At 43.6% G+C, this 25,932-nt stretch overlaps 1 protein-coding gene across 4 annotated transcripts in view; it reads left to right on the forward strand.

Annotated features, from left to right (window-relative positions):
* The first annotated feature begins 525 nt into the window (after positions 1–525).
* LOC110086801 (broad substrate specificity ATP-binding cassette transporter ABCG2) overlaps positions 526–25,932 on the forward strand; it is a 61,357-nt gene continuing 35,950 nt past the window's right edge. For 2 of the 4 annotated variants that reach the window (XM_072995216.2, XM_078390829.1), the window contains exons 1-5: positions 562–748; positions 3,036–3,162; positions 18,572–18,786; positions 21,589–21,648; positions 24,296–24,413. In XM_072995216.2, the coding sequence (XP_072851317.1) occupies positions 18,638–18,786; positions 21,589–21,648; positions 24,296–24,413 (327 nt within the window). In that variant the 5' untranslated portion in view covers positions 562–748; positions 3,036–3,162; positions 18,572–18,637. Of the gene's footprint in view, positions 749–3,035; positions 3,163–18,571; positions 18,787–21,588; positions 21,649–24,295; positions 24,414–25,932 lie in introns of all 4 variants that reach the window. The other 2 variants (XM_072995215.2, XM_072995217.2) reach the window with 2 other exon arrangements.

Genomic DNA, 25,932 nt, shown 5'->3' on the forward strand with positions numbered 1-25,932 from the left:
GGGGAACTGAACTCACAACCTTCACCTAAACTATTGCGCTATCCAGCCACCTCGCTTATGTATAGGATCTCCTAAAACAGGCAGCAGCTTGATGGCACATGAGAAGAAAACCCAACACGTGTTTGTGCAATCCCCACATCTGTTCACTTCTTGCTCCGGAAGAAATCGGAGTGACGGAAGGCTGATATAGGACTATCATGTGGGAAAGAGCGACCGGGACCCATTACTTCCACACAGTCCTCAACATTTTCCTGCCCATTTAAAAGCATGCGTTCCGCATCCTTTCAGGCAGCACACTGACTCCTTTTCGAGGCTTTGCTCCGTCCTAAATGCTTTTTTTACGGGCATTTTGGTCCCGTGCACATAAAAAGGCGGCGACCATTTCAAATAAACCCAGACTTGTTTCCCTTTATTAACGCAGCAGACACGTCCTGCCCGGAGGCAGCAAATCGGAATCAGCATAGGGCGGGGAGCAAAAGCTCAGGTTACAGAGCTGAAGGGGAGGAAACCCCCCCCCCACATCTAGGGACGCGGCTTTCGAGGCAAAAGGCGGGGCTCCGTGGCTAGACCTCGGAGGGACAAGTGGCCGGCAAGCGTATCGTGAGAGAAACCTGGAGCCCCGAACCCGGGGGGCAGAGCAGCCCCTCTTCGGTCAGAGGGTCTGACTAGGCCCGCCCCACAGCGAAGGCCGCGAGAACCTCCCGTCTCTTCTCTGGTTCTGCCTTTCTGGCCATGGGGCTTGAAGCGGGTGAGTAGCTTTGGCTCTTGAGAGAGGTGCGCTGAGCGGCTTTCGTGTACTTTTAAGCCTTGCCTTGCCTGCAACTGCACTCCGAGGCAAACTTACTCGGGAGTAAACCCCGCCGAACGAACTTGGGACTCGTTTGTTTCTGCGTAAACAAATAGAGAACTGCAAGATCCACTTCCTGCATTATGTTTCTGTCAAATGGGAAACCCCCATCTTTCGTTCCTGCCCTTACTGTTTTCCTAAAATACAAGCTTTTTAAAAAGCTTTCTCTCTCATTTTTCCCTTTACTTTCCTATTCCTCCCTCCTAATCCTTTTGCCCCCCCCATCTTTTCACTCACCTGCATACATGCCTTCATCTGTTTTAAGAACTTTATGGTTTTGGAATTACCTGTAATAGCGACAATCTGGTTTATTATGTTTCAGTCACATTTTTAGACGTAAGGTTTTGGGGTGAACTATATTGCCTTACTGGATTGGGATGATGGCAGTTGTGTTCCAACCCAAACTGCAGGTCTCTGGGTTGAGAAAAGCTGCTCTGACCTTCTACCCTGACACACTTTCACTCTGATTAGGGGCAAACCAATTTGATGTCAGCTGTTATTGACAACTGGCTCTTCTGTCACAGTTTGTACTAAGGCAAAGAGGAGTTTGGGTGTGCGGACTTCCCCTGTGCGGTTGTTTTGGCTAAATTTGTTCCAGAAATTAGGCATGGTGCCACCATGGAGGGGGGTTTCCATGAACCCCTGTGATCTGAATGCTTGTCTGCCCTAACAGCTCATGCGGCATAAGGGACTGCCAGGGGAGGCACAAAAAAAGGAGTCACTTCCCTGGTGCACATAACAGAAGAATTTTGCATGCTTCCAGAGACCTCTCTGCATGTAAACTCCTGTAAAGTAACAGGGGGAGTAATAATGACGAGGACTTTTATCAGGCAGAGATAAAGATGGTTGGAAGTTTTTCTCGGTATCAGCAGAGGTTCAGTGTCAAAGTCTCACACTTCCTGCAATCGCCTTGCACAAATACAAGTGATTTGCATTAGGCTGTGCAGCCAGTGAGTGACTACCTTTGATGCTTCCTGGTGCTGTGAGTGGCTGTGGGCAGGGCATCTCCTGATCTACTTTTTCAGTGGTCCCCTTTCCACGTGATTTAGCCAGAAAAACTCATTTGTCCTATATCAGGTATGAAAGGAAGCCAATGGAGGAAGAGAGTGTGTTACAGCCTAGATCAGGGGTTCCCATAGGATCTCCGGATGTTCTTGGACTAAAATTTCCAGAAGCCTTCATCACTAGCTGATGAAGCCTTCTTTAATCTTAGAACCGTGGAGCTGGTAGGGAATCTATGGATCAAATCCAAATTTCTGGGAGTTGTAGGCCAAGAACATCTGGGAACTTAAGGTTGGGGAAGCATTGGCCTAGAGCAGACAAAACGCCTTGGCTAACATCTTGGACAGAATGGTTTCATCTTCACTAAATTCATTATGATTTTTAAAAGCATACATATTTGGAATACCTTCAGTTTATAAAACCATGATCTCACATCAGCCAGAGGAAAAATAAGTCTTGGGAGAACTAACTTCTAAGATAATTTATTAATCACTGTTTTTCAATTTCTGTCTCTCTTGGTTGAAGTCAAGGCATATTAATGCAAATTTGCACTGGCCATTTACTAGTGGCTTGTTGCTAGATCTTACCGCTAGAATAGCATATGTTGTAAATTTATTATTATGTGCTATCAAGTTGCATCCAACTTATAGCAACTCTAATATAGTTTTCAAAGTATGTGAGATAGCGAAGGAGTCATTTTATCAGTCCATGCCCTCCCCCAACCCATGAGTCTTCATGCCTGCACAGGGATTTGAACCCAGGTCTCTTGGGTTCTAGCCCATCACTTTATTCACTGCACCACACAGTCTCCCAGCACAGTTCTAGTTTCATGTAAAATTGCTTGCAGAAGGTCAAATTTTGCATGCATCCAATAAAATTGAGCATGTATCAGGAGACAGGATAGGTCTGGATAGCAGAATAACCAGAGTTCTTGTGGATAAAAATAGTTGGCCAGAGCCTCCTTGTCAAAGGTAGCTTTCTCCAAAATCTCTTTGTTAAAGGCAGAGGAACATGGAGTAGTACATTCTAGTACCCTCTGTCATGCGGACAAAGGACGGAACCACAAACTCATCAAAATGGCAGTAGAATTGAAGCAATTTGCTACTGAAATTAACTCAGGAATATATATACCACTGGATAGAGGCAACATACAGTGAAAATCAGCATGTTTGCTTGTCTATGATAGGTGAGAATATCTGATACAGATGACTGGAGCAGTGAAGAGCAGCTTCCAGTGTGGAACTGTTTTTGGTGAGGTCCTGAGAGAAGTGAAGTTCTAGACGAGGCCATAAACATTGAAGCTAATTGTTGAGGTAAGAACCAAGGTGGCTGCTGCATGATATAGGTGGTGGATTATTTCCTCTTATAAAGGAAAGCAGGTTTTCTGAACACACACATGCACACACCTTTCCATGACACTGTTGGGACTGAAGTTAGGTCTACAAAACTGATGTGGTTTGAGAGTGTCTCTAGTTGGTAAGGGCAATGGAGTTGATTTTGGGAATCTGTTGAATTCTGTTGAATACTGGGGGGACCCAGTATTTCTCTGACTGGGTGGAATAACCAAAGAAAACCTCTCTCAAATACATCTCAGCAAGAAGAAAGGCAGTCTAAATGCATTATCATGGAACCCGAGTGGTTTGTCTCTCCTAAGCATTGAAAGTGTTGGTGTAGTATCATGGCTAACACTGAATCTGGACTATGGAGATCCTGTGGCTAGTTACCAGTGGCCTTGGGCTAGTTATTTACTGATACCATGCCATATGTATCTCTCAGAGTTTTGTGAAGATGAAGCAGGTATGGGTGTGAAAACATACATTGCCTTGAGCTCATTGAAGAAAAGGAGGGATAGAAATGTAACTAATTAGTAAACAATAAATATTTGTTATCCAGAGAAATGTGCCAGTCCAGGACTGAATAAATAGCCATTCAAAGCAACTAACAAAATCCAGAATGTGACATCATAAGTAAAGGGCAACAATAATCTACATGAATAAAATTATGAGGAAAAGCCCACATGAAATTAATATCCACATTGGGGGGGGGGAACCCTTCAAGGAGACCAGTAACAAATAGTAACACAAACAAATGCTGAATTAATTGCTTGCCAAAATATAAATAGTAGGGGAAGCAGCAGCAGTGAGGAAGATAATCTGAGTTCTTGAAGCAAGCAGCTCCACACAGACAATGCAACCATACACACACCCCAACATCTTGCACATAACTATCAACTCTAAAATAGAAGGCCTGACTACATAGGAAGCAGCCTGACATGAGTCAAACTATTGGTCTATCTAGCCCAATTTTTTCAGCTTGTCTCTTCCAGGCTTCAGGTAGAAATCTTTCCCTAGCCCTCCCTGGTATCATTTGGTGGTCTTCAGTATGAGTGTCAACCAGGCCTTACTCTGCTTAGCTTCCAAAATCGGGCAGGGTCATGCACATTTGCAATGATTAGGTAGCATTCCTTGCTTGCTGTTTGTCTTCTCCCTCAGCTTGGCTCACGGTTCATCCATGCAAAGACATAAGACAGCTGTATCTGTATTCGGTGATCTTAAAACACCAGTAGATTCATATGGAGATGGCCCCAACGTAGTTTATTCTCGGACCATTCAGAACTTTAATGGGGTCAGCCAGCCTAGACGCTCCAAACTCTTGTTCGTTTCTTTCTTTTTTGTCAGTCTGAGTGAGAGTTGGGAGTGCGTGCAACAGAATCCATTCAATATTTTCTCCAGTGGTCAGACTATGCAGAGGGACATGTGAAGGGGTGTAGTTTCAGCCAAGATTCATTCATGTGGCCCACTTTCAGTGCTGTATAAACATCACTTCTGAGTTCGTGCAGAATGCTTTCTCATCTTCTCTCTTCGTCACACACAAATTTGTGCAGACTGATCCTGTATGTGTTTACTAAAAAACAGTCCCCATGGCTTCACGTGTAGTTGAAAGTGCACAGGAATACAGGATTTATACATTTGGCTTGGAATGAGATAGTGAAACAAGGCTTGTAAGCAGAGATCAGACTTGGCATCCCTGTTTCTCAAAATGTACAGGCAGTATATGACTAATTCTGTTGAACCAACCACATGCTGTTTATTTTCTCAGTGTGATTCTTTGTCTGGTCTGCTGAGTGAGCAGAAGTGTCGGAAGCAAAGGGAAGAGAAAAGTTGTAGCGTAGAACCTCTAGTGGTATTAGAAGTATAGCCAGCTTTTTGGTTAGCCTCTGTAGCTATGTTGTCTTGATAAGCTGCAGCTAGCGGCGCTGATCTCCACGTTGTGAAAGCTTCATCTTCCCTGTTCTCTGCAGATAGGACAGTTATTTGAGGCACAAACTCTGTTGGGTTTTCTTCGTGCTGGAACTTTGGCAAATGTACACAGTGTTCTTACAAATAGGCCAAAGGTATCCAATCCATTTGCCTCCCTTTCCAGATGTGTAGATAAAGCAAATAATCTCAAATGGAAATGCACACTCTTTGAAAAAGCATTGTCTCTGTTGAAATATTGACCACTTTTTTGGTCCTCATTCTTGGGAGTTCAGCCAAAGATGAATTAAGCAGATTTTTTTTTAATGTGGTGGAACCAAACAGAGCATAAGTGCAAGGGAAGAAGGCTTAAATGACTGGGGCTGTCAGTCTGCATTTCCACCCTGTTGCTGTGACTCAACAGGAGCTTGCCCCAATGCACTCGTCTCATGTCTCTGCAATTACTTGCAATAGGATCTGTGACATATTCATGAACACAAAGATATTTGGATCTTATTCATGGATACATCTGGGAGCTGCTTCAGTGAGGAGGTGCTCCCATAATTGTCTCTTGGTAAACTCAGAATACTCTCCCCAATGTATATTGGCAGCATGTGGTGGGAGCACTGCTGTTGAAGAAAACCAAGCCCCAGCTGACTCCTGCAGGAAATGTGTACTGAGTGTGTCGCCTCCCTCCCTGCCCCCATCCTGCCATCCCTTTAAAGCTATTTCCACTATTTTTCCAACATCATTTAAGTTTCTAAAGTATTTTTGTTTTCTTTCTTAAGCAAACCATCTACCATATGTTCCACCCTGAAAGGAGTAATTGTGGACAGATAATTAAAACACTGTGTTTTGTGCTCGGGGAGGGGTTTGTCCCTGCCTTTTTTTCAATACCGCTTTGAGGACCCTGCTTTTCTAACTTCCTACTCAGAGGAGGGGGGGAATGAAAGGACCACTAAAGTGACCCTCTTCACAACTCTCCCTCATTCTTTTCATTTATTCCTGTCAACACCCAACAATAATTGTGGCTTGATGCTGGCCTGCTGTTCTCATCTGTTGTTTCAGATGTGAGGGGAGGAAGAGCGGGGGGCTCCACAAGATTCAGATGACTTGAATTGGAAGGGATGATGCAGATATTACATTTTGGAGGTGCAGCATCTAAGACATCTTAAGGATACACTTAAAATAGGTGAAGTATAACATGACAAAGTCACCTCTATAAACATCTGTATCATGCAAGGTTTCTGCTCACCAAGCTGAGATAGGCCCCGTTTTCTTGCTAGGTGAGCCAAGGTTTGCTGCTCGTGTGTGAACTTATGTAAAGTATCCAGTGGCGCCTCTATCTATAACAAGGCCAGTATCCAGAAATGTTCTCTCAATGAATCACCAGAACATCCTGAGATCATTGATAATACTTCAGAGATTACTGAGGTGTCTATATGCAGATTCTTGACCTCCAAAGCACCAAAACAGTGCATTGGTTGCCTTCCATGGTGCCTGTCTTCACCATATCTAAACCATAGGTAGCTAATCTGATAGCTATTCAGTGATAAGTAGGAAGCAACATGAGCCTGTTCTTCCACGGCCTTAAAGGGGAAAAACTGGTGTGATTTGAGGGATTGAAAATAGATATGTGTCAGGGGGAGGCAAAAGGAAATTGAACTATAAATTGAAGTTAGTCATGATTACCTCAGGGAGAAGAAAAATCCCCAAAGAGGGAGCACTTGCCTTAAGTCATTATCTGAATACATGTTGAATGTGGGAAGTTGCCTTCTGTGATATCAGATTATTGGTTCATCTAACCCAATGATTTCTACTTGGTCAGGGAGTGAGCCTCCAGGGCCTTGGGAACAAACAGGGAAGTCTGATTACTAGGTGTCTCATCCTGTTCACTCAAGTTGTCAGAACTTAACTTGAGATTTTTCCATGCAAAGTATATTTTCTTCTTAATACTAATTTCCAAGTGTTTAAGACATTTGTAGGACTGAAATCAGTACCCTCAGAAGAAGCTCCAGTAAGTTTTTAAAAATTGTCAGGTTCCTACTGGATCTTCCACTGACAACTTGGGAGATCTGCTCTCAGTTATTAGTTGGTACATAATTTTTCTTTTTGAAAGGGATGTAAGGAATGTCACCCTTTAGAGCCTGATTTAAGACTGTAACTTGATTGCAGACAGGGTTGGCTTTGCTGTGAGCGAGAACAATGCCTGGAGCTTTATATTTGCAAAGCACAGACTCTCTTGTTGGGCACATGAAGAACTAAATATGCATACAGTGGTTGAAATTTGACTTGAGAGAGAGCAAACACCTGCAAAAGACCTTATGCCCAGGCAGTCAGCATTGCACAAGCGATCGTGCAGTTCACACATCACAGTTGCATAGTTCACACTGTGGTCATGATTGATCACACAATTGCAGTGTTCACATTGGGACTGTTGTGTGACACATCTGCGGAAGTCCTTCATGGATGTTACTTCTGCTCTTTCATGTTTTTTCCTGCTACTTCCACAGCTTCAGATTATGCACTCATAGCTGCACAACAGGATTTCAGTCTTTATTCGTCTCCCCCACCCCCACATTATCAAGTATGTGCATTTTTTTTCTTTCCATTCAGGATTTACAAGGCTGTCCTTCATACATACTAGGAAACACCAGAAAGTGGCTTCTTCCATAGCAATAGTTATAATTTTGTGCCACCATACAGATTCTGATGCAGGACAACCATCACAGGGTATTTCAGATACAAGGTACTCAGAAGTGGTTTGCCAGTCTCTCCTTCTGCAACTCCCAGAAATCCTGGCTACGCAGTTAGCAGTGAAAGCTTCTGGGAGTTCTAAGCCAAGATCATCTGGGAACCCAAGGTTGGGAACCACTGTTCTAGATGGACTATGTATACCTAGTGTGTCATAGCAGACAGAGGATCTAGGACTCAGAAGACATGGGTTCAAATTCTTGCTTGTCAGTAGAAATGCACTGGGGAGAGAGGATGGCACTATAAAACCACTCCTTGGCAGCCCTACTAGAGTCACTAGAAGTCGGTTTTAGATGTTCTTTGGGATCATGCAGCTTGTCTGCAGAGGTGGCAGGGCAGTAACTCCATCAGCCACACATGCTCCAGGCAATCTTGTCTGGTCCCTCTCCTGGAAAGGAATAGTGGGAGTTCAAAATCCTGGCCCTTGGCTCCACAACCTTGTACTCCAACCCCTTGAGCTTCTCAGTTTCTCCAGTGTACATTATTTATTTGTTGTCTTGCAAGTCACCCCTGCTAAAATGCAGGCTTCTATCCTACATTAAAGGTGGAAGAATCTTGTCCTCCCTTTTTTCTTTTCTTTTTCTTTTTTCTTTTTAAATGTGGGCAACCTTGATGGCACAATTGAAAGTCTTGAACTGTGAATCCCTGGTTGGTGAGTAAGGAAATAGCCAAGGCTTGTTGGCTTGCATTATGAATGAGCTTGGGGTCAACGAGTGACCTTGCTCCCCGCCTTTCCCGATAGTGCTCTTTGTATAGACACTCCAAAGAAGCAGTGGTTTATGGCATGGTGAAGTACGTCTTGCCCTGGTGAGGAAGCGGTTAAACCTCTGGGAGAAGCAGCTGGAACAGTTAATTGCAGAAGCAAGCTCTGGGGTGGCAGCTGAAACTAATTAATGGTGGTTCAGCTAGAAGGAGCCCCCCTCTCTCCCCTCCCTCCCCCCCCACAAAAGAGTTAGGACTAGGAGACATAATGAGAAAAGTTGTGAAGGAGGAAGTAGCTGGAGTGGCTTGATTGGACCTCAAATGCCTTTTCACCCACAGTCAACTCAGCCTGCTGAGTATACTCGGGAACATCGCTTGACCAAGATGTTTTGTTGCTTCGGGTGAAGGGTGAGATGCTGCCCCTTCTTGCCATACAGAGGTCAGCCAGATGGCCAGCTGAATAATATTTCAACACTGGACTACCACAGCTTCCCTTGAGGGCTACCCTCAGCCACCCCGCTCATCCGAGCCTCCTTTCCTCCAGTGGGCAGGCGTGAACACTTGAGAGCCTACCTATATGAGAGAGAGGAAACATGACTCTGTGTGTCTGTGTACACATTATATATAAATACCCACTTTTGTCTCAGCTACTTTGTGACTCCACTCTCGTTGGCTGCTGTGCCTTCTGCCTCACCGACTGCACTAGGTGGCAGCCGACCTTGCCGGAGGGTGGCATGGGACAGGCCAGGTAGTACCCACAATTCTGTCCTGCAGCAGATTTCTGCCACTCCTCATCCCTCCCATGACCTGCCACCCCAGGAGACTGGTGCACTCTGCTTATTGGTAGAGCTGGCCTTGTCTCGAGAAAGAGAGAGAGAGACTGCCAGAGGGTGCATGGTGTTCTGAAGAGCTGCTTAGGTGAGGAACTGGCAGCCCGTGGGAGAAGCGAATGGCTTACAAGGAGCCATGGTTCCCATGGAAATGGAGGTAATGTGTGTGTTTTCTTTTTTCAAGCCCTCTCTTTCCTAGGTACAGGCTTTGATTCATGTCAGGTTTGGCCCAAGGCTGACTTTGGACCCAAGCAGAAGTGGAAATGAGAATACTGTGACGGGGTCGTGCACGTTTGATTTAACATGAGGAGAACACTGGCGTCTTTGCAGCAAGCAGGTCAAGCGTAAAAATAATGCCAATCTAGGAAACACGATTGGACTAGATTTCTTGGATTGTATGTCCATGTGTATAATAAATTCCTTAGGGGAAGGTTGCCGCCTCTCCATGCTGAGAAAGCAGCAATTGTTAGTTTTCTGCTACACTGCAAACATAAAGGCTCTGTTCAATACTGGCAGCTCGTGATTTCAGCAAATGGGGGGGGGGGACCTCAGTTTGAGAGAGATTACATCTTCTTGGGTCATGGCCCAGTCCTCCTTTTAAGGGAGAGAGGGAGACGAAAAGATGGCAACTTTGTTGAAATCAATGACTGTCATTTTCTGGTGGAGAAATGTACTTCCCTGGTGTTCTTAGGTGAAGCTGCAGGTGTGATCAGCAACCATGTATTGTAGCATGAAATGCTCCTGTGCAGGATTCCAAACAAGATAGCCGTTCTCTTTTGATGAGTATTCCATTCCATTCTCCTCCTAGTTTTCCAGCCATCCTTCAGTACTCGGGGATTCCTGAGTATCCACAGTGCTCATTGATCTGGGTTGGGATTTTCCCCTGAGCTTCTTGTCCTAAAGTGTTTTGCAGTTGTGGGTTCTAGAGTAAATCAAGCCTGAACTTTCTCCAGAGGCAAAAACATGACAGAACTGAGGTTGTCCTGCTTTGAGCACATCATGGGAACACAGGATTCTTTGGAAAAGACAATAATCCTGGGAAAATTTGCAGGCAGCAGGGAAAGAGGTATTACTCCCTAAAGCTTTGACTTTGCAAGAACTGAGTGGGGTGTTGAGGACAGGATGTTTTGGAAGTCAGTTATTGATTGGGTTGTCATAATTCGGAAGTGACTTGACAACATGTAACAACATTTTGCAGTTGTGCTTTTGCAAACCATGGAAGTCACAGATGTGTTCCAGTAGCTCCCTATTGTTTGCAAGTGATTAGCTCATTGTTGGTTTGAGAATTAACTCACTACTGGTATGAAGGGTACTAAGGAATATTTAGAGGGGGACATCTCCTGTTAGAGTGGTTAGAAACAACAGAGAAAAGATCTGTTTTTGTAAGTAGATGCCCAGGAGACAGGATTTCAGCATGTATGACTCTTCATACCGCCTGATATCACAAGTGGACAAATTTGTAGGATAAAATCATTATATACACAAGCCAGAGGTTTCTTGGAAAAGCCATGCTTGGCAGAATTTGCCTACTGACACCAGCGTAATTGAAGTCTCCCATTACTACTAAATCATATTTCTTTGAAATGTTTGCAATTTCTTTTTCAGAGGTTTCATGTGCATCTTTTTCATGGGTGGTTGATAGTAGACTCCCAAGTATCATGTTCCTCTTATTTTTTTTCACCCCAGTTCTTTAATCTAGATGTTTTCAAGATGGCAGCCAAGCCCGTCCTCCTCATAGTAAGATGTCAGTCCTTTAGATAGGCTGGTCCCAAGCCACTGGGGGCTTCCAAGGTTAAAACCAACACCTTGAATTGGAGTCAAAAGGCTACTAGCAACCAATGTAGGTCTTTCAATACAGTGGGGTCTTGACTTACGAACTTAATCCGTATTGGAAGGCAGTTCTCAGGTCGAAAAGTTCTTAAGTCGAATCTGCATTTCCCATAGGAATGCATGGAAAACCATTTAATCCGTATCTGCTCTTTTCGTCCATAGAAACTAATGGGAAGCTGCTATTCCGCCTTCTGCCACTAGAGGGGGATATTTTTTTCTTTTTTCCTTCTAACTTAAGATGACTTAGCTTTAAAAAAAAGGGGAAAAAAGAGTTCGTAACTCGAATCTAAGTCCGTAAGTCGAGTCTATATATTCCTATGAGAGTGGTTCGTAAGTCGAAACGTTCGTATGTCGAGCCGTTCGTAAGTCGAGACCCCACTGTATTGGAGTGACATAATCTGAGGACTGTCCACCAGCTTTGCTTTTCTCCAAAAAATGGAATTCAGGGTGGCCCATAGTAAAGAATGCAATGAAACTACAAAACAAATACAGTATCAGCTATTTAGAACAGAATTAAATCAAAAGCCTTCTTTAAAGCAATTAGAAACACAGTTTTGAAACAAGCTTAAGAAATATATACTATATAGATGGTAGGAAGTATCATCCTTGGTAGCAGGTCAGTCATCAAAGACCTGTTGTCTATCTGTAGCAGAAAGACGTTTGGAGCAATGAAAGCAGTTTGTGCAAAGGAAGGAGGGAGACCATAGTAGCAAATACAGTTACAGATGCTTGGACATCAGATCTACCTGAAATGAACAGATAGAACATCCAGAATTACTGGATAGCTCAGTGGATTAGGAGAGATTGGGAGTTTGATTCCCCACTGTGCCTCCCTAACAGGGGTTGGACTCAATGATTCGTAGGGTCCCTTCTAGCTCTGCAGTTCTAAGATTATATTATATATTATTATAAAATGCTGCCACCCTCCACCATCAGTATCAAGTTGTGTTGGCAGGTGAAGTCAAAGCTAGCCAAGTTATTTTGGTGTCCAGGGCAGAAAAGTCTCACAAGTGTTGTTGTTTTTCCTGGCAACAACAACCAAAAATTAAAATAAACTAGATTTTGATGCCATTTTGTGAAAATCCATTGACTGAGGTTACTCAGTTTAGCCCATTGTATGCTCAGCCTGTGGCGACAGGCTTGCTTCTATTTCCGGTGATCACACAATGTAATTGATACTGAAAACCAGCCTGTCCCCAGAGCATCCCTCTCTGCACCTTTCTGAGTCTCTTTCAGAGGCTTCTACTATTTCGGTGTGGTTTGGTTTGCTTTCTTTTGGTTCATTTCTAGTGCATGTGATTGCTGGAAATGAACCAAAGTCTGTCTTACAGATGTCAAATTGATTTCTGCTGTCAATTTGTCGGTATCATAAAGTGGTTTAAGAAGAGAGAGCTCAGCCACTTCATAAAATTTGGAAATTAAACACTTCCTCTACTTCTCTGTGGAGAGACAGAGAAAGTAAAGGGGTGTTTAAACTGTATTATGACAGTGCTGATGTTCTGTGTCACTTTGTAAAAAAATTGAAAACTTCCTCCTAGAAACAGGAGGAGTGAGGAGAGGGCAAGGACAGAGATTTTTAATTTTTTTCAGGAAACAAAACAAATAGGGTTGCTTGACCTGAGTGTGTCATTTGGAACCAGAGATCACACCAAATGACGTTCCAGACCTCTACCCTATCCCCAGAATTACCCTGTTTAGCTTGCATCCGCCTGTTTAGCCTACATTAGCCTGTTTTAAAGAAACCCATGTGGACAAGCCCACATATGTTACTCTCTTTAATGTCAGGGCCTCTCTTGCTTGTGTCTAATTACATTGAGGAATAAAGATAAACAGAAAACCTAGGTGCTGAGTGGGAATTGAAGAGATTTTGTACATCTGTCTCTGTGTCCTGTTTCCTCACTGTATTAATAATACCCTAACCCAATATCTGTCCTCTGGCATTGTGTATCTGGGCACCTTTTGGCATTATAGAACATTAGATTCCTCAGAGTGCTTGAATTTTAGAGAACAATTTAAAACAGGAGAGGGAAACTGACCCCCAATTCCAGTTCATTTCTTGTGATTCAAAATGTGTTTTCCTCAAAATATGTGAGAAGCTCATCTCCCAAGCTGCAAATTGCTTTCATTTCTTTAGCCCTTTTAGTTAAAAATGTATGGTATAAGATAGGAACTAGAACAGACAACATCCGTATTTCCCATTCGTCTGACCAAGGCTGAAGGAAGTGGATTCCCTGTCAATGTTGTTATGTTGTTAATTGAAATCAGGCATTGCCACCTAGTGTTGCAATGTAATCATGACACTTTTAAAGTTTCCTTGTATAGTAGTGCTTCATGACAGGGGTTGGCTGACTTCAGGCTTGTGGGATCTACCTTCCTTACAGAGATTAATCAGCTGACACCTGCTAAACTTGACATAGACATGCATTATTAAAAAATTCTTCATGCGGAAATTGATCCTTTGGAATTAATCGCTATAATTGTATTCTTTATGATTTTATATATGTTATATTGATGTGTTTTTATCTATGTAAGCCGTCCCGAGTAGACATTGTCTAGAGGGGCGGGGTAAAAATCTAATAAATAAATAAAATAAATAAATTTCAACAGAGATTTTATTTTAGACTATAACTATATCATCGCTTTTTAGTTGTTTAGTCGTGTCTGACTCTTCATGACCCCATGGACCAGAGCACACCAGGTCCTCCTAACTTCCACTGCCTCCCGGAGTTGTGTCAAATTCATGTTGATTGCTTCGATGACACTGTCCAACCATCTCAGCCTCTGTTATCCCCTTCTCCTCTTGCCTTCACACTTTCCCAACATCAAGGTCTTTTCCAAGGAGTCTTCTCTTCTCATGAGATGGCCAAAAATATTGGAGCCTCAGCTGCAGGATCTGTCCTTCCAGTGAGCACTCAGGGTTGATTTCCTTTAGAATTGATAGGTTTGATCTCCTTACAGCCCAGGGGACTCTCAAGAGCCTCCTCCAGCACCACAATTCAAGGGCATCAATTCTTCAGCGGTCAGCTTTCTTTATGGTCCAGCTCTCACTTCCATACATCACGACAGGGAAAACCATAGCTTTGACTATGTGGACCTTTGTCAGCAAGGTGATGTCTCTGCTTTTTAAGGTGCTGTCAAGGTTTGTCATCGCTTTCCTCCCAAGAAGCAGGTGTCTTTTAATTTCATGGCTATATAACAACTGTATAACAACTGCCAAAGAGATAATACAGTACTGTGCACAGCTACTCAAGCAGATGCTATAGATTTTGAGGCAAAGTATGAAAAATGTATCTTTTCTGGATAATAGGTCCCAGGGTCACCGTATAGGCACTAAATCTTTTCCCATTCTCTGGGTACATGGAAGGTTCTTGGTTAGATGACCAGAGCAATGGATGTGTTAAACTCTTTAGGGCAGGGTTTCCCAACCTGTGGGATGCAATCCCTAAGGAGGTTGCATCGTGTTTTCTGGGGGGTTGCCATGGCTCCAGCTGCACAGTCCAACATGGCAGGGCATGATGTGCTGGCAAAACCAAACAGTGCTGCTTTGAAGGGGAGGGGAGGGGAGAGGAGGGGAGCGTTCCTCCAAAGGGCCCGTCTTCACCACCACCTCCTCTGCTTTCTCACTCGACTCTTCCTTTCCATTTTCCGGTGCTGCTGCTTGTTTCGTGGCTGACTGAAGCAGGTAGAAAGAAGCTGGAGAGCAGCGCTGTTTGAGGCCTGCCTGCCCCTCATAAATCTTGCCCAGTCTGGCAGAATCTGATTCTTTGGGCTGTCATTAGCAAGATGGTGTCAGTGGCGGCAGCCATTTGAGAAGGATCAGAACAGTTTGCTCTGGGTGGATGGGCAGTAGTACTACTGGCTACTGGAAAAGTCAGCCCTTCAGGAATGGCTCTGCATTATTTTCATAGTGAGACACGCCAAATCTACTAGCAAAAAACAACTGATGGTGGGGCAGGGGACCATGGTGTGTGTGGGGGGGGGGGCTTACAGGTTACTTAGCTATTATAAAAGGGATCACTGCTCAAAAAAGGTTGGGAAACACTGCTTTGTGTACAATCTCTAAAACAGGAGATACGCTTTCTAGGAAATATGCTTTCTCATAAATGTCCCACATATATCACATATTAATTACAAACTATGTGAGTTGTCAATATTAATCTGTACTTTGGCTCACTTTTCCAGTCTCTGTTCTGTTCTGTAGGGGATTTGAGGCTTTCTGATCATAGCACAAATATCGTGTGATCCAAGTTATGACCCATGCTTTATAACAGCAATTATAAACAATAAATCTAGTTTATGGTGACCTTTCTTGGAGTTTTCTAAGTACCAAATACTCAGAAGTGGTTTACCATTCCCTTCTTCTGGAGACAGTTTTGGACTGTGAACCTTACCTGAAGCCAGAGAGTCTCTTCACCTAGGAAGCACAGTAGGGAATTGAACTCCTCGGCAGCCAAGAATTCCAGCTAGGTGAATTATCCTGTTGACAATGTCATTTATAGATGGTATTATTTACTATACATGATTTGAACACATCTGCAGTAGCTGTGCATTGGGGCTGCGGAATGGGTGACTTTCCACATGTTGCTAGACTATAGCTCCCATAGCCGGTGGCTAATTATGAGGTGTAATAAGAAGTACAGGTGTACAACAAGTGAAAACTGGTCCCTCTAGTTTCCAACCTTGGCTAACTCAGGTGTTCCTAAACTGCAGTTCCCAGAAGCCTTCATCATCAGCTGTGCTGGCCTAGGTTTCTGGGAGTTGCAGTCCAAGAACAAGATTGGGAACCACTGCTCAGGCCCTTTCTGGACAACTCATTCCTGCCTGACTCCTTAGCAAAGGCGGAGGCTCCACCACCAGCCTCCCACCAGCTGAACGGTCAGCCTTCTTGTATATGTGCATGTGTGGTTATGTATGTTTATGTGTGAGAGATAATGTGAATGAATAAGGGAGCAGCAGCATCTACAGTAACGGGAAATTCTCTTATATGGGGATAAAACTTGTTTTTCTGCCCTCATCAGTGAACTAAAATGGACAGGAATGGGCGAATTCAGCTCAGATGATTATCATATCTACTATTGTGGGCAAGAATCCCATAGAAGGAATGGAGTGGCCCTCATAGTCAACAAAAAAGTGGGAAAAGCTGTAATGGGATACAATCTCAAAAATGATAGAATGATGTCAATATGAATCCAAGGCAGACCTTTCAACATCACAATAATCCAAGTTTATGCACCAACCACCACTGCTGAGGAGACTGAAATTGAACAGTTTTATGAAGATTTACAACGCCTTCTAGAACTGACACCAAAAAAAGATGTTCTTCTCATTCTAGGGGACTGGAATGCTAAAGTAGGGAGCCAAGAGATGGAGAAAGCCAGAGAGTTCCAGAAAAACATCTACTTCTGCTTCATTGACTATGCAAAAGCCTTTGACTGTGTGGACTACAACAAACTATGGCAAGTTCTTAAAGAAATGGGAGTGCCTGACCACCTTATCTATCTACTGCGAAACCTATATGTGGGACAGGAAGCAACAGTTAGAACTAGATATGGAACAACTGATTGGTTCAAAATTGGGAAAGGAGTACGACAAGGCTGTATATTGTCCCCCAGCTTATTCAACTTATACACAGAATACATCATGCGGAAGGCTGGACTGGAGGAATCCCAAGCTGGAATTAAGATTGCCGGAAGAAATATCAACAATCTCCGATATGCAGATGATACCACTCTGATGGCAGAAAGTGAGGAGGAATTAAAGAACCTTGTAATGAGGGTGAAAGAGGAGAGTGCAACATCAAAAAAACTAAGATCATGGCCACTGGTCCCATCACCTCCTGGGAAATAGAAGGGGAAGATATGGAGGCAGTGACAGATTTTATTTTCCTGGGCTCCATGATCACTGCAGATGGAGACAGCAGCCACGAAATTAAAAGACGCCTTCTTCTTGGGCGTCAATTCTAAAGGAAATCAACCCTGAGTGCTCACTGGAAGGACAGATCCTGAAGCTGAGGCTCCAATGCTTTGGCCATCTCATGAGAAGAAAAGAGTCCTTGGAAAAAACCTTGATGTTAGGAAGCTGTGAAGGCAAGAGGAGAAGGGGACGACCGAGGATGAGATGGCTGGACAGTGTCTGCGAAGCAACCAACATGAATTTGACACAACTCCGGGAGGCAGTAGAAGACAGGAGGGCCTGGCGTGCTCTGGTCCATGGGGTCACGAAGAGTCGGACACGACTAAACGACTAAACAACAACGACGTCGACTTGCTCACCTCTGTATCTACAAATGCAAATGCCTGCCTGCCTCTGTGTGTGTGTGTGTGTGTGTGTGTGCGCGCGCGCACGTCCACATACGTGTGACTATATTCACTATTGCCTGCTGTGCCTCCTGCTCCCAACCACAGTAGGCATTGGCCACTACTGGCAGCAACAACTGGAGGGCCACATGCTCCTCGGCCCTACTATAGATGAAGAGACTGTTATGGCGCTTCTTATCCGTTGCCTTTTTGAGGGAAGGGGAAGTGCAACTGGACACAAAACATGCAGTGCTGAAAGAATAGTTGCATAGTTCATAATGTGAGCCATGCAAGGGTTGCACTGGATCAGCTGATACAAAAAGACTTCACTACAATGTGAAAAGTAAAATAGTCAGTCTGTGTTAGAACTCTTGGAGTGCAGAGACAATGAATCCCACACTGGGTTACAGAAGACTGAGCTTCCTTCTGTGGAGGGTTTGTGCTGGTGCCTGGTACCTATAACGGAGCAGACCCCATGTGCTATCACTCCCTAACAAAGGGCAGCAACAAGTAGTTCAGTTCTAAGAAACCTGGGTGTGGCCATATGTAGATTAATAAGTGATTACATGGAAAGATAGGGAGACTGAAATAGCTAGATCCACCTGACTATCTTTCTACCACTCCTTCCCTTACTCTGGTTGTTCAGTGTGCATTAATATGTAGTAAGACTGCTGAGCCCTGATCAAGATTTGCTGTCAGCAGCTGAGCCCTGATCAAGATTTGCTGTCAGCAGCAGAAAGCAGAACTGCAGAGTCACACATATATATACCCCATTCATTCTTCTGTGAGCATCCAGTACTGTACTCTAATACTAATTCCCCAGTGAACACCCTTGGTCCATCATTTTCTGCAAGACGCATCTGCCATATGTTATCAGCATTCATAAAACTGTGCTTGCACAAGACGTGGCCAAATAGGACTTTGCTTGGAATACGACTTTCCTGCCTGTGCTACAGATAAAAGCAAGATTGCTCTGAGATAGCGAAAGGGTGTAAGCTAAGGTAAAGCGGGGAGAAGCAACTCAAGTGGAGCATTACAGGGTTTCTCTTCTATGTCTTCCATTTTCTTCATCAGCTGACAAATTAAATGAGAAGCCTTTGCACATTGTCCTACTCATCTGACTTGGAGTAACTTCCTGGAATGGAGCTTGGAGCTGTTCGGGATGTTGTTACTCAGCTGAACATCCATGGCCCGACTTTGGCTTTCCAAAACATCACTTACTGTGTTACCACACCCTGCACGATTCCTTTCAAAGGAAGAGAAGAAAAAGAAGTTCTCCGAGATGTCAGGTAGAACAGTTACTGTTTTATTGTTATTGTTGTTGTTGAAAAATACCAAACACACTCAATCAAAATTATAAAAGCATTGACTGTTATTGACTGCTAACAGATGCACGTTTTAAAACCTAAATATCGGTGCAGTATGTATGCTGTTCCCAATATTATTGCTTTCTGAGCTCTGATGATAATTGTTCTGAAATCTTAAAATTCTGGAACTGTTGTTGTTTTATGTGCTTTCAAGTCAATTCTAAAAGTGACCGATTTTTAGGTGTAGAGTACTCAGTAGTGGTTTACCAGTCCCTTCTGGAGGCACTCAAGAGCTGTGTATCTTTCCCAAGGCGACACTGACTAGCCCTCAGGAGGCACCATGGGGAATTGATCTCCCAACCTGTGCCTCTCTCACTGAGCCATCCAGCCACACAGTTGTAACACTATTTGTATATCAGTGCATTGAGACAGATGCAAAGTGGCATCACAACCTAAGATGAAAGATATAACACATGTGGTGGGCTCGGAATGGGCAGACGCCCTTGTGTCAGCAAAACCCTCCACTGTGGATTGGTTTCAGATCTGCCGATCCATCTGTTTTACTGGTAGAAGAGCCAGAAATGGGGCAGAGGACAGGAAGAATCGATTGACACCAGGTCCAGACTCCTCTCAGCCCAGACTCACAGGCACTGTACAGGAACTACATTGAGCCAAGGCAAGGGTAGTCCTAAGCAGTTTACAACATCCCTACAGGTAATGGGGTTTGGATTCAGCGCAGTTGGTCCTCTTAGCTCGTTAGGATTCCACCTAAAGATAGTTGCGGTAAAGTCCCCCACTGAAAGGGGACTGAAATATACTGAAATGGATCTGGATCCAGACCTTTAAATGAAGATGGTGGGCTACCCGTATCACCCGCGCGAGTCAGGAAGTGAGGCTGAGGAGCCTGATGCCGAGAGAGGCCCGCAAGGAAAGAACTAGAAATCGGGCCTTCTCAGCGGTGGCTCCTCACCTTTGGAATAATCTCCCTCCGATGATTCACGCGGTCCCCTCGCTGGGTACCTTTAAAAATCAGTTAAAAACTTGGATGTTCGTGCAGGCCTTCCCCCCAGTTAATCCATGATCCTCTTCTTCTTTCTTTTTCTACTTTTTGCCATCTTAAATAATTTATTAATTGTTAATTTATGTTATTTTTTTATGCGTTTATGTTTTAAACTTATATATATGTGTTGGAAGCCGCCCAGAGTGGTCGGAAGACCAGATGGGCGGGGTATAAATCAAATCAAATAAATAAATAGAGTGTATAAGTGTGTACTACGTCATCTAGTTCAGATCTGTTGGACCTGGAATATTATTTCTAAAAGTTAATGTACTGGTCTTAGTGCTATCTTTTTGGAAGTAATGTATAGGTCATTAAATGTTACTACGTTACTTCTGAATTAATATTTAATTTTGGTAAAAACTTAAAAAATGAGTCTTTCAAATGACACCCCCCCCCCCGCATGACATAGTGGAAGTAAGAAGAAATAAACTGAGCATTGCAAGTCATGTTGTTTTGGAACATTGCTGTGCCTCAGGAAAGGTTACAGGTTGCCAGGAACATCATTACTTGCCATGGATCCCTTTCAAGCACTGCAGATGTTACCACTTGTACTCTTAGTCAGATCACATGGGAATGCCAATGAAAATTTCACTGCCCCCACCAGAGGGATATCCATTACACTCCTGGTGACACACAAAGCCCTCCCTTTTTTCCTTTTAATTTCATGCAAATGTATAACTTTATTAGCCACAATCCTGTGAGGTGGGTCAGGCTGAAAGAGAGGTTGGGGCTTGATCAGACAGACATTTGTCTCACTGTTTGGTGCACTGCAGGGGTAGGTTGGTCCACTTTTGTTTCTGGTGATCAGATGACCTGTTTTCTAGAGTGAACCATTCCATCCCCAGAACACCCCTACCCATAGCTTTTTGAGCCCCTGTTGGGCTTCTACTCTTTTGATATGGATTGATGGGCTCTTGTTTGGTCCATTTCCAATGCATGCAATTGCTGTGAATGGGCCAAAATCATGCCTTCCTGCTGACAAAGGTGCCAGCACTCCTTCTGTCAATTTACAGGATTGTAAAGTAGCTTAGTAAGAAGCCACTTCAGGATATGAGCAAATTGAAATAGTAGTAGTGGTGGTGGTGGTGGTATTTGCCTCTGGTAGACCATTGCTGATGCACTGCATCACTTAGATTAATTTTTTGAAAATCTTTTCCTTGCTTATGTGTGAAGTGAAGTCATTGAAACCACAGCTGCAGGGCAGTTTCTTGATCAGCATTACACATAAATCATATTTTTTTAAAATGTAGTCTAAGTGATTCAATGCATCAGGGATGGTCTAGCAGAGGCAAAAAAATAATGATTTCACTTCCTCTGCCCCACTGCCAAGGACCAGGGAAAGTGTTCAGTTTGCCAATATCACAAAGTGACTCATTTATTAAGTCACTTCATCATGCCAGATATTGATAGTGGAGAGAGCCAGACTAAATAGGTTCACTTGAGGTAGGTATGCCATTTGGATGCAGTGATTGCACCAAATTCCACATCACTCCTCCCCCTGATCTCAAGCAGCCCTATTTAGACCACACCAGCCCACTCCAAAAGGGCCAATGTAGTTGCAACTCTGAATTTTATTCAGTAGAGACATGAACCTGGAAATTTCAAGTTCAACTCTAAGCATTGCACCACAATGGCTTTCTTTAAAAAAAAACATGTGTGACAAAATATATTTTTACAGATCTCTGGTTTAGGACCTGCTAATTTGTATCTTTTTCTTTCTCCAGTGGCATTATGAAACCTGGTATGAATGCCATCTTGGGTCCAACTGGAAGTGGGAAAACCTCGTAAGTACTGCTCTGAGGTACCTGTTAGTGCTTGTGGATACCTATCCACAGGATGAGCAAGAATCCCTCTGCTCTATGTATAGGAGTTTCCTGCTCTTAACTATCCCTGTTGGCAATCTTCCCCAACTTGAGGATCTTCACATGGCTGGTGCTGCACTCCGAACTGTACAATGCAGGTTCAATGCTGTCAATCAGTAGTTCTTCTTCGTGGCCTCTGTGAATGCACACAGTTGGGTTGTTCTGAGCCTGCACTGAACATCTCAGAAGTTTCTAGAGCTTAAAGACACATGGTTAGTGGAACTTCCCCCATGGAGCGCATGCTCTGTCCATCACTGATCCCCTCAGTTCCTTTTTTCTGCTGTTGTGATGTTTACCCCTTGGCCCCTGCTTGTTTCAACAAAACAGAGGTCACACGAGTACCCCAACGAGTACCTTTAACACACTGCCACCAGTTGATCTCTTTATCAACCTATAATTCCTATGAAAGACTAAGGTCCATTCAGTACTGAACTTTTAAACAGATTTATTGATTACAAGTTATTTCAGGAATAATTCTTAATCACATTCTTGAAGTTACACAAAGCTTCTGTATTTTACTTTAACCTCTTCTATCTTAATTAATACAGGCCACACTCTGACTAATCACTACTTAAACACTCTCTCTGCCTCTAACTCTCTCTTCTCTGTCTCTCTCTGACTGAATTGACTAGACTGTAACTCACCCCTCCCTTCTAGTTTCTCTGGCTCCGCCTCCCAACAGCTCTCATTGGTACAGGCCAATAATCTTCTACCTGAGCCAAAGCGGGGTGATCACTACTTATCTCCCCCCTTAAAAAGTGCTCCATACATTTGCTGTAAGATGCTCCCTCGCCTTTTACATTGACAGGACCAAATCATCCAAAAAATCATAGAGAATCTTTCTGTGTTTTCATGGTCCTCATAAAGGGGCTCCAGCTTCACCATAATCTATTTCTAGATGGATTGTCCAAACTATCTCATTGGCGTATGAGCTCACTGGCAAAACACCTCCTAAACATTTAACGGCCCATTCTACTAGAGCGCGCTGTCAACATCTACTGCCTTCCAGCATGGGATTGAACTCCCTCACATCTGCCGTACAGCAACATGGTCTACTCCATCGACCTCTGTCAGACACTATCATCTCGATGTCAGGGCACAGAATGATGCTGTTTTTGGAAGAGCTGTTTTGGCATCCTTTCTACCATGACGTCCCACCATGCAGTAAGTTAGCTTGCTAATAACCCAATTGTGTGCATTCACAGAGGCCACGAAGAAGAAAGAGAGGTTACCTACCTGTAACCATAGTTCTTCTAGTGGTCCTCTGTGAATCCCCACATCCCGCCCAGCCTCCCCTCTGTTCTTCACATTGTATTTTAAATAGCTCTTTGACAGCGGTGGACTTTTACAGGAGCTGAGGGGATCAGTGATGGGCGAAGCATGCGCTCCACAGAGGAAGGTCCCACTAATCATGTGTCTTTAAGCTCTCGAAACTTCCAAGAGGTTCAGCGCAGGCGCAGAACAGCCCAATTGTGTGGATTCACAGAGGACCACTAGAAGAACTGTGGTTACAGGTAGGTAACCTCTCTTTTCCACCCTTGGGACCCCAGATGTTCTTAGACTAAAACAGAAGCCTTTACCACTAGTTGAGCTGGCCAGGATTTCTTGGAGTTGTAGTCCAAGAATATCTGGGGACCCAAGATTGGAAACTACTGCTGTAGATCAGTCCATAGGCAGATTCTGTGTAGGGCCATATGCAGATTCTGAATAGGTAAAGAGAGGTGGCTTTGTCAGGGAGCAGATTTTGATGCCGTGAAAGGCAAACAATGGCTAGTTATCTGATGTTTTATGAATGCCTTTTCACTGCTGTGATGGAGGAAAAGAGTTTGTGAGATTCCTTCTTCAGTGCCAAAAGAACTGATTTGCCTAGGGTATGTGCACCATTACACTGTGCTCACAATTGGTAGATCTATCCAAGGTATCAAAATGTTACAGTCTGGTCTGACCTTCTCCTTGGTCAGGGTCCAAACCTTTTACAGATTACTTGAATGTAGTTTCCTTGCATTTGTTTTTAGACCATGTTCATTACTAGTCTATTGACTTTATCCAATAACCTTTGCCAACTGTAGGTTATTTAATAGTAAATAAAGGATGTTACCAGTGAATAAATTATATAAACTCCAGTAACATGGGCTAGTGTGGAAACAATCACAGCTGTTACCATTACCCAAATACCCTTCCATTCCAGAATCTTATCCTCAAGTGTTGTGTGCTTCTCTCAGCTGATACCTGTATGGCAAACATGATTCCAGCAATAAGAGCCAACTCTATCAATATTTTCTATCACTACTTCAAGGCTGAGGACTCACCTTCCCCTCATCCTTTAACACAGCAGCATAACATATTATTTTCCTGCCTCATGTTTTGCTCTCTGAGGTCCTTCAGTATCATGATGCATTGTGGATGACGTGATGAGAGAGGCTGCCTATGTTGATGCTTTTCTGCCAAGCTCAGATCTCAGAAGCAGGCTGTTTATTTCTGCAAAGTGTTGCGCCCCATCGAGGCAGCATAGAGGGGCACAGGAGTATGAAAGATATGATAGATAATTGGCATTTTGTTTTCCCTTTAGGCTCCTTGATGTCATCGCAGGATGGAAAGACCCCAAAGGGCTGAAAGGAGGACAAATCTTTATGGATGGGAAGTTGGTAGATGCTAACTTTCACAAGTGTTCTGCTTATGTAGTTCAGGTGAATTTTTTTCTCAGATCCCTTTTTTGAAGGGGCGCTAATTTGCTTATCCCTTTGGTAGTTCAGTGAGGGTACAATCGGATGGCGATACAAAATCAGGTCTGATTGCACTGGAATAGATAGTTTTGCTGGGAACGATCTCCCTTAAAGCGATGCTTCTGTGCACACAGGAATCGCTCCAGCTGACCTCCAAAAAGAGTTGCCCTCTTGATGGGCCAAAAAAGCCCAGTATGGGGATGGAGCAAGGTCAGGCTGTTTCACAATTTCCTGTACATCATCTGATAGTTGGAAAATAGCTAATAATTGGACCGTGCTGCAAGTGGTCCAAAACCTGAGTTATGTCTCCATCTGATTGCATCCCTGAATTTACTTTGAAGTGCCTAAGGACCCCAGCAAGTGGATTACGAATGCAAGTTCATTGCGGAAGAAGAAATGGGTCCCTTTGGATGCGCTAGGAGACTGTTTCAGTGCTTGAGATAAGAAATGCTTCGCAGTCCGTCAAAACATTGGTATTATGGCCCGGCACAGGATTGTGCTTAATGGAGATGTTTCCTTAAGAGATCTGCATTGGGGAAAAAAGTGTAGGAGTGAAGTTGCTGGGGGGGGGAGTGGACAGTCAATCCATGAAAGCCAGTTTTTTTAAAAAAAACTACAGGAAGGAGAGAGCTACCATGAATCTGATAAAGAGAGGGCTATGGCAGGTTGTGGTGGGGGGTGGTCTTCCATGCTATCAAATCAGAACCAACATATAACAACCCTAATAAGGCTTTCAAGGTAAGTGAAATATTTAAGGAGTGGTTTTACCAATTCGACTCTCTCAGTGAGTTTCCATGGCCAAGTGGGGATTCAAACCTTGCTCTCCAGGGTCCTAGTCCATCCCTCTACACACTACACCAGGATAGCTGGCCTTAATCTGCATCATTTTTGTGGACTAGCTATACCTTGCATGCAGAGGAATGGAGCAAAGCTACTGGAGCAAGGCTACAGTATTGTGTCTGTTGTTTTACAAAAGAAAGGTGACTTTGGGGCAGGAATGAACCTTTCCTCTTCAAGAGTGGAAAACCACTCATTTTCTAAATTTGGACATCAGTTGAATAAAGCAAGGCCTTTTGCCTGATCACTTCTTCCTTCATGGACCAAGCTAGCAAACCAGGAAGCACATGAGTAATCATAGTTTCCATTTCATTTGAATTGGGGGACCATGATTAACCTCTTCAGAACAAGCCAAGATATAAAACAATAGTTTATTATCCTAATCTATTCTGTGGCCATTGTTACCTAATTTGAAAAATGTGGGAGATCGTAGTCAGATGCTTCCTGATTGTTTTTCTTGTGAAGGAAAGGGCTGTAGACATGTAGGTAAAGTCTATGGAATTGAGTTGCCTTGGACTATATCAATTGCACACTGAGTCACACAACTTAGTATGCAACTGCTAATGTTTATGTTGAGTTCCAAATATAGAGCAATTGCCCTCCATTTGTACAACTAGGCAAGAGGATTTGGGCCACAGACTCCACA

This window comes from Pogona vitticeps, chromosome 3, assembly GCF_051106095.1.
Source record: "Pogona vitticeps strain Pit_001003342236 chromosome 3, PviZW2.1, whole genome shotgun sequence".
NCBI lineage: Eukaryota > Metazoa > Chordata > Lepidosauria > Squamata > Agamidae > Pogona > Pogona vitticeps.